The sequence below is a fragment of the Lucilia sericata genome, unplaced genomic scaffold (assembly GCF_015586225.1).
Source record: "Lucilia sericata isolate MDLA Ls3-8-SP2 unplaced genomic scaffold, ASM1558622v1 Contig000388F_arrow, whole genome shotgun sequence".
NCBI classification, from domain to species: domain Eukaryota; kingdom Metazoa; phylum Arthropoda; class Insecta; order Diptera; family Calliphoridae; genus Lucilia; species Lucilia sericata.
Window position 1 is genome coordinate 241,001 of NW_023994406.1, and position 8,980 is coordinate 249,980.

Below are 8,980 nucleotides of genomic sequence, written 5' to 3' on the forward strand. Positions count from 1 at the left end.
GTGTCCTTGTCGGGGCCGGTTTTGACAGCCCTTTCAATCGGCGCCTTCCCAATTTTGGAAAGGGCAACTACACTTTCTTCTGGCGAGTTAATGGTAAATTCCTCGATTTTAGGATTTGACTCCTCAACGTTATCAGTAGTGGATACTGATGCTGTGGTCTTAGGTTTTTTAGTGTCCTTTTCGAGGCTTGTTGTAACAGCCCTTCCAATCGGCACCTTCCCAATTTTGAATATGACAGATTTAGAGGCGAAATAAGCCCTACCTTTATTCTTGGCAAGACTAGCCATGGATTTCTGGTCGATACCTATTACAAATAAAGTTCCCTCAGGTTCTTCTTTCCTGTAAAATACATCCCATTTTTCCACGGCCAGCTCAGCATTTTGACCTCCAAGAATTTCCAGTATACGTTCATTAGCCAGTTTACTGCCCCATCCTTTTATGTAGACAGTGGACTTTAGGAGCACCGGAAGCTCGCTCTTCTTTGACAGTCCCAGCCTAGCGCCGTCCCAGGGAGGAGGGATACTTTCCACCAAGTTCTTTAGGGTGCTAACACATTGGTGAGATGCCAACCTCATCAACATCACGCCCATGCTGAACTCGCAGCTCTCGCTCTCTATTGGTTGTTTGCCCTTTGAAGCGATTGCATGGTCCACTATCTTACTGTTGACCAGGTCTTCTATTTTACTCTGTTGGTCTATTGGAATTTTGCCTGTCGGATTACCGGCATCGTAAACTGCATAGCAGAGATCGTCCCGGTGCCTACTTCTGGCAACTTTGGCGTAAGATGGCGGCTCTTTTCCTTTTCCTCCGTCTAGCTTCTCCTTCCTCGTTTTTCGGGGCTTCTTTTGAGATTCTCTTACCTTCGAGGTTGATTTCGCCGACGTGTTCGTCTTCGGAATATCTGGCTTGGCGTTGTCACCCTTACTCGCAGGATTCTCACTTGAGATTCCTTTGAGTGAAGTATGGCTTGGCTTCGACTGTGTATTAGAAGACGGGGAGCTCTTTTTCTTCTTAGGTTTATTCTCAGTTGTCAACTCCTGGGAGACCTGATCCTTTTTGCCTCAGACCTTGTGAGAGAGTCCGATTTTTCCTTTGGAGTGTCGTGGGATTGACTAACTATGATTTCCTGAAGCATCTTTTTCAACTTCCTCCTCTGTGCTCCAGAAAGTCTTTTCTTAGTAATAGGTAGTTTAGCTATGCTATCACTCACCTCTTTCACCATTTGCTCTACTTCATCCTCTTTGGGATTTGCTATAATGGTATTATTATTATTATCATCTGAGGATTCAGAGTCGGAACCCTATCCTATATTTAAAGGCTGAGGTAGCTTAGAGCTCTCTCCGAGTACATCCTTCTCTTTCACCCCTATATTTTTGCCAGCGGCATGCTGTACACTTGTCGCATTGTCCACCACGGAGGCCAAGGTACCCACCTCCGTAGTAGTATTCTGCTCACGATTGCAGGATGACGACGACACGTGACTCGCGAGTAGATCAACACTTGCCGCCGGTACTGGGTTATTTAGGCCCTGCACCGTAACTTTTATCTTTTATTTTTATTTTTATTTTCCATATTTGTTTTTTTTTTCAGTTTTTTGGTCCGCGGGGAATATAATATTCCCAGGTGGTGGACAATCTGCCCTCCCTTAGCTTAAGTGAAATTAAAGCTGGGAGAGGACAGATGGTCCATCACCACCCCCTATCCGCCACACGGGGACGCGCTCGGTAGGAAAAATCTGGAAAACTCCCCCGAGTTTCTTGCTTTAAATATTATAATTATTTTCTTAAATCAATGTTATTTATTATACGGTTACGTTTACGGTTGCAAGATCATAATGACGTTTTAGTAACACATTAAGCATACATGAATTTAGAGATGTAATTAAAAGTATTAAAATAAAGAATATGTCAAAAGAGAATTGCAAAACTTCATATTAATGCTTCTTCTTCTTATTATTTCTCTTTTGTTATTTAATTATAAATTACAAGAAATGTTGTTTATATTTTTTAACAAGTAAAAAATAGTGAAAATTTAATTTTTAAAGTGTTTGTGGTTATTTAAAATAAGATGGTTTTAAATCTTTGTAGAAAATATTTAAATTGTGTAAATTTTAAATAGTTTAACGTGTAAAATGTGTAAATAATTAGTGTAAATTCCTTTTCTATTAAATTTTAACAAGTGACTTCAAAGATTAACAAATAATTCTCTTTTAAATTTTTAGCAAATGTGAAATAGTTTTAGATTGCAACAATTTAGTTTGTAAGAAATAAAATTATTCAACAATTTAATATAATAACAAAAAAATTGTATCAACTGATTTGGCAAACAATTTAACGATTATAAAAATCTCACAAATGTTGATGATTTTTCAATAAATATTATAAACATTTTAGCATGTTCATTTAAATTTTGTTTTGTTTTGATTTGAATAATAAGAATAGGAGATAAATAATACCAATAATTGTGGATTTCTTTTAATGTATCATTGTTTACGTTTTTCACTTTTAATAAAGCAACATATAATTCATAATTTTGCAGATTCTTTTCTAATTCAAAGCATGTATGTATTATGCTCGAATTATCGAAGAACACTAAATTAGATGATGCTTTGGGAGTTTTTAGTGTGACAAATAAAACAACATAACTTTATCAATGAATTAAAAAAAACAAACGATCCAAACAAGAACTCAATCCAATGTGGAAAGTATTAAGGTTTCATTAACAAAAGACTTTGGATACTATTCATTGACTAGTTTTGTGGTTTTACTTGTAGCCAAGAGTGTTCTACAAATATAGTAACATATAAAAGTTTGGTTTCACTCACCCAAGTTTACACCGATGACGATGAGGCCTCTCCGTTCTCGATGGGTTAATTAAGCTGTATTTAAAAAAATTTTATATTATAGAATACTCTTATATAGATAGTTGACTCCGTTTTGGATACAATGAGGTATTATTTTGTTCCACTATTTTGGTTTAATATAGGTAGGTAGATTAAAAGGTGTATGTAGTTTTATAATATTTATTGATTTTCGATCTATTTTTGGCAGGTATTAGTTATCAGGCAATTTTGGATGTTCAATTCTGGAAATTTAGGTGATAGTTGTCGACAATTTTTTTTAAATTTGATGATTTGTTTTGGCAAGATGTAGCTTTTGGTAGATGTAATAGGGATTCTTCTGGCAAGTCTTTAGTAGAAGATTAAAACAGCTAGTACTAGGATCTTACAGATGAATCGTAAAGGCAAATTATAATCCGAACAATTAAGCAATCCAAACTCACAATTTGCTCCGAATATGGGATCAGGAGGTGTTTTTGTTGGTGGATTAAACACTTCAGAGAGTGGTATTTATTGTTAACCGGTTACAGAATCAGTTTATGATTAGTAGGATTTCAGATGGTAGAAATAAATTGTGTCTTAGGAACACATGTGCTAAAACCACATTTGTCTACCAGTTTGGAATTTTCACAGATTCTGGATAAAATATAGGAAATTTTCATCTGGTTTTAATCGAATAAACGCACTTTAAAAATACAATTTCTTACCAGTTTATTGAATGGTTTTTCGAACAAAGGTTTCAATATATAAATGTAAAATGGCTTTAATCCAAAACTGAGGTGAAAATAACCTTATTTTAGTTTGAACTATTTTTTCCACGTTTTATTGGTAGCTTGATACGACTGGATGTCACAAAATTTTGAAGAAAAAGGAAGTTAAAACTTTTGGATACATAGCATTTAACTTTTATGAGAATAATTACCAAGCTAAAAGCATTTTGAGTTAATGTCAATTAACCAACACATTATTATCGACAAAAATCTTTGAAATTGGTGGCAACATAAGGCCACTGGCCGAATATTATACTAATAAAAGTTTATCTTTCGGTTCTTTATCAATTTCCCAAGAATATCTTTAATTTCTGTTTAGTTTTCAATTTTTCTAGCAATTTTTAGCTCAAAATTATTAATTTTGCAAAATCATTCGGTGGTACCTTAATCAACTTTATGGATTTTACTTTGATACATTTAGAGCGGGTTTTTGAAATGGTAATCAAATGCCAATTAATAATCAGATTAGTTAATCTAAAAATAAATTTAATCTTATGTTAATCCCCTTTGATGTTTTTGAGTACAAGATTAAACTTCACAGTGTTGCTATACAAAGCAACAGAATACTTCACTGTTTGTTATCAAAACAATGCATATTTTATAAAAAAGAAGAAGACAATTGTAAATTTAATATGAAAATTAATGAACACTTAAATTAAAAACAAAAAATGTATTTTGAAGTGTCCATAATTTATACTAATCAATAAATAGAATATTTTAATGTTTATATTTATAAAAATTTTATTAATTTTTTTGCATCAGCTGTTTACACTTTTGCATTTCGTGCTTAAGATTAAACCACCTCCATTGGGCGCTTAAACTTGCAAACAAAATTAACTAATTGAGTACTCAAAAACATCTTTCGAGGATTAATTTTAATTTAATCGCTAATCTTTCACCTAAAGATTAGCCCTTAATGGGATAAGTAACTAAACGTGTTGTTTACTTACGCATTGTTTATACTCACATGCGTATAAACTATGAGTAAATGTTTATAAACATTAGATGTTGCTGATATATAAAAACATTACATGTGTATCACCTCTTGTAATCCACAACAGCTGATAATGTAATATACATGTATCATTCCGATATTGGGTGTAATAAACAATTTTGGTGTAAAATTAGAACAAACAATAAGTTATATATGGTATATGGTTTAAAAAGTATTTATTAAAAGTATTAATAAGAGTTGATACTATTTGATATTTATGCAAAAAAAAACTAAATTCTATAAAAAATAATATTCAATAGTAAAATTGTAAAAACGTTCACCACAAACTGCATAACACTTACTCTATGAGTAGAAATGTTAGGAAGAAAAAGAACGTTATTGGTTTTTGTTCTGGGTCAAATATACCGTTAAATTGAAAATACATTTATTATTAAAATATAAATAAAAGGATGTAATGAAAGAAAGATTTCTTTGAGGAAATTAACATTAATTTGCAGAATATGAAATCGAATTAGGATTATACAGAAATTTGAAATGGATTGAATACAACTAAGGCGATCTTAAATGGAATATATGTGCCTTTATGTACGAATATCCTTAGCGTGATAAGTTCCTACAATTTTTCCTTCGGAATCAGATAAAACATAGTAATGGTTTCTTAACTTTTCCTTAACAGTGGCTTTTACAAACAATGGGGCAAATTTTGCATTAAATCGCTTTTCCATACTACTCTGTACGAAATTTCTACGTAGAACCTCTTGACCAATATGGAACTTTTCTGGCCTAGTTCGTAGATTATAGGTTTTCTGATTTTGTTTATAAGCCTGGTTTAAATATTTCTGTATGTCTTTTCTAATCAATTGTAGATGGTCATCTCTAGATAATGAAGCTGTAGGTTCATTTAGTGTTTTAAAGTTATTTAGCAAAGCATATGGGGATCCATGTGTTATCATGTTAAATCCAAACAGAACATGATATGGTGACATGTTTATTGATTGATGGTATCCGTTTCGTAAAGCACAGTTGATCGTACTGAGATTTTCATCCCATTTGGTATGATCGTGTTTCAAAAAAGCTCTAATCGCCGCTATAATTGAAAGGTTTGCACGTTCTGAAGCGTTTGATTGTGGTGAATAAACGGCTGTATAAATATGTTTAATACCTAGAGAAGTAAAATATGCATTTAAGTCATTTGCTTTGAATTGCGACCCATTGTCACTCACGATCGTTTCCGGTATCCCATAAACGTGAAATATCTGTGTTTGTAAAAAGTCTTTTATTGACAAAGACGTAAACTTTTTCAGAGGTTGTAACCACTGAAACTTTGACAGATGGTCTAAGACTATAAGAATACCAATATTTCCTTTCTTACTACGCGGATATGGGCCTAACAAGTCTATATATAATCTCTGAAAAGGACGTATTGTTATAGTTTGTTTACCCATTTCCGGTTTCAACACAAAATGTGGGTGCTTGGTGGTTTTACACAATTCGCAGTTTCTGACAAAATTCCTAACATCTACTACCATTCCTGGCCAGTAAAATTTTCTTCGTAGAAGTTCCAAAGTTTTGGACATTCCTCCATGAGATACCGTAGGTGGATCATGAAAACGTTTTATAAGCGTTGTTCGAAGACCATATGGAATCCACAGCTTCCAAGCTTCGCTTTCGTTTGATTCAATACCGCCATAATGTTCGGTTCGTATGTTTACATACTTTTCTACCATCTTTATATCAGGAAACTGGGATTGGTTTTCCTGTATCTTATTCTTCAAATCACAGTAATCTGGATCATCAAAACATGCGGAATTCAAATCTATTTCTGGCTCTGACAAATCTAAAGAATTAACTTCTTCGAACTCAATACGTGACAAAGCATCTGGTACGACGTTCTCTTTACCTTTGCGATGATTTATGGTGAAATTGTAGGCTTGAAGCTTCAACGCCCATCTGGCTAACCTTCCACTTAGATTCGGCTGCTTCATCAGCCAAACAAGACTGGAGTGGTCAGTTATAACCTCGAATTCTTGGAGTTCAAGATAGCATCGGAATCGTTGAATAGCTTCTATCGCCGCTAAACATTCACGTTCCGTCACACTGTAATTTCTCTGTGCGGAATTAAGCTTTTTGCTCATAAAAGCAATCGGTTTTTCCTCGTTATTATTATCCAGTTGGACGAGCACAGCACCGATACCAAAATCGCTGACATCACAGTGAACGAAAAACTTTTTCTCAAAATCAGGGTTACTTAGAATAGGAGCAGAAGATAGTAATTCTTTGATTTGTTCAAAAGCCTGCTGAGCCTCGGGAGTCCAAACAAACTTCTTCTTAGTTGACAAGGTTTCTGATATAGGGTAAACTACGCTTGAAAAGTTCGCAATAAAGCGCCTATACCAGCCTGCAACACCTAAGAAGCCACGAACTTGTTTTATGTTCTTTGGAGTTGGCCAGTTTCTGATCGCACTTACTTTTTCTGGGTCTGTCACTATACCACCATCTCCAATAATATAACCTAAGTATTTTACTTTTGTAACGCAAAACTTACTTTTCGATATGTTTAGGGTCAAATTAGCTTTACGGAACTGTCCAGCTATACGAACTAAAATACCAATATGTTCTACGAAGTTCTCAAAAACAATAATCACATCGTCAAGATAACCAAAGACGCTGTTGTTCAAGTCCGGGGGAATTAGATCATCGATAAGCCTACTCATTGTTTGGGGTGCATTGCACAACCCGAAGGGCATTACAGTAAACTGGTATAAGGGTCTACCAGGCACTGTAAAAGCAGTTATGGGCTTCGATTCATCATCCAATGCTATTTGCTAATACGCGTCTTTTAAATCTAACTTGGAAATGATGTTGGCTTTTGGAAGACGCGCAAAGATTCCCTCAATCGATGGTAGTGCATAGGCATCCTTTTTCGTGACAGAATTCACTTTTCTCGCATCTAAACAAAGGCGGACTTTATTCGGTTTTATAACCAGTCTCATCGGGGAATTCCAGGGTGAGTTTGACGGTTCAATAACACCCAATGTCAACATTCTATCAATTTGTGTGAACATTAGTTTTTCCACTGCTGGTGATACGGGGTAGAACCTTTGCTTGATCGGTCTGGCTTCACCAACATCGATCAAGTGCTTTATTAAGCCCGTTCTTCCCAACCCTTGTTTTTCAAAGTTTGGAAAAAGAGAAATTACAGCGTTTAATTGCTGTTGTTGACTTGAAGTTAACATATAGTTATTATCTGATTTCTCACCATCAGATTTACCACAAACCTCGGACAGACTTTCGGACTTATCGGACGAAACAGACGGACTTGCGCTAACCGATGACTTATCAAATAAATCCGCGGATTCAATGACAATCGGTACTAATTTAAATTTCTTCCAAAAGTCAATTCCAAGTATAAGTCGTTGAGAAATTGTTGGTATTACAAAAAGGTTAATTGGACAAGACATTTCCTTAAACGTGATATTTACATTAAGCCAACCTATAACGCGTTGTTGAGCCCCATCGGCAGTTTTGACAAAGTTTCTGCAACTTATAAAATTTTGGAATTTTGAAAAATTTTCTTTAGCTAATTCAGATCCAATGCAGCTAATGCTAGCACCAGTATCTAACAAGCCATATTCTACATAATCTAGAAAAGACACCTTTGCATAGGTTATCTTTTGGATCACTAAGGATAGCATAGAGTAATAATTTCGAGCAAATTTTTCGTTTTCTATAATAATCTTTGAGTCTTGTTGTGGAACGTTTAGGTTTAGATCGTTTAAGTGAAGCTAATTCGACATCCTTAAAAATTGTATTACGCCTTAAATAATAGTTTTCCAATCTTTTATAATAGGGTAAAATAGGGTGAATAAGTTTATCGAAATAATGTTGTTATCCTCAGATCTCGAATCTGGTTTTTTCAAAATCTTGTAACAACAAGGATCAGTTTTAGGATTCTCTGAGTTTTCTACGAAAGTATTTTGTGGACGACAAATGTTAGTATTTTCTGCAGTAGTTGTTTGATGGTTTAAGGTATGGAAGGAAAAGTTGTTATTTATTGGGAACTCTTGTTCGGAGGTGGAGGATTGTAGTTTTCTGAATATTTTTTGTCTTTACATTTGGGACACTGTGGTCTATAAGTATTTTTAGCCCCACAACCATAACAAAAAATAGTTCTTTCGTAAAGGCAGTCTTCCCAAACATGGCCTGGTTTATCGCAATTCCAGCAGCGTGGAACAGTGGGGTTATTATGTAACGCATCTATAGAAGTTTCAGAGCATACAGGATTAGCATCTTCAGAATCTAAATCGACTTCAGCAATATGTCTTCGAGGTTGATGAGTATTAGCAGTACGGTTGTTCAAGTTTCGCTTAACATGCTCGTCTTCAAGAAAAGATTCCCGCATTTGGACTAGTTTTC

The 8,980-nt window shown here is 34.6% G+C and overlaps 1 protein-coding gene across 1 annotated transcript; it reads right to left on the reverse strand.

Moving 5' to 3' along the window:
* Positions 1 to 7,389: 7,389 nt before the first annotated feature.
* LOC119604384 lies at positions 7,390 to 8,259 on the reverse strand. The gene has a single exon (XM_037956946.1). The coding sequence runs from the start codon at positions 8,257 to 8,259 to the stop codon at positions 7,390 to 7,392; it is 870 nt and encodes a 289-aa protein (XP_037812874.1).
* Positions 8,260 to 8,980: the final 721 nt, after the last annotated feature.

Bases quoted from the DNA above. Each gene is read 5' to 3' on its own strand.
- LOC119604384 (XM_037956946.1), bottom strand. From the start codon at position 8,259: ATGCTATCCTTAGTGATCCAAAAGATAACCTATGCAAAGGTGTCTTTT.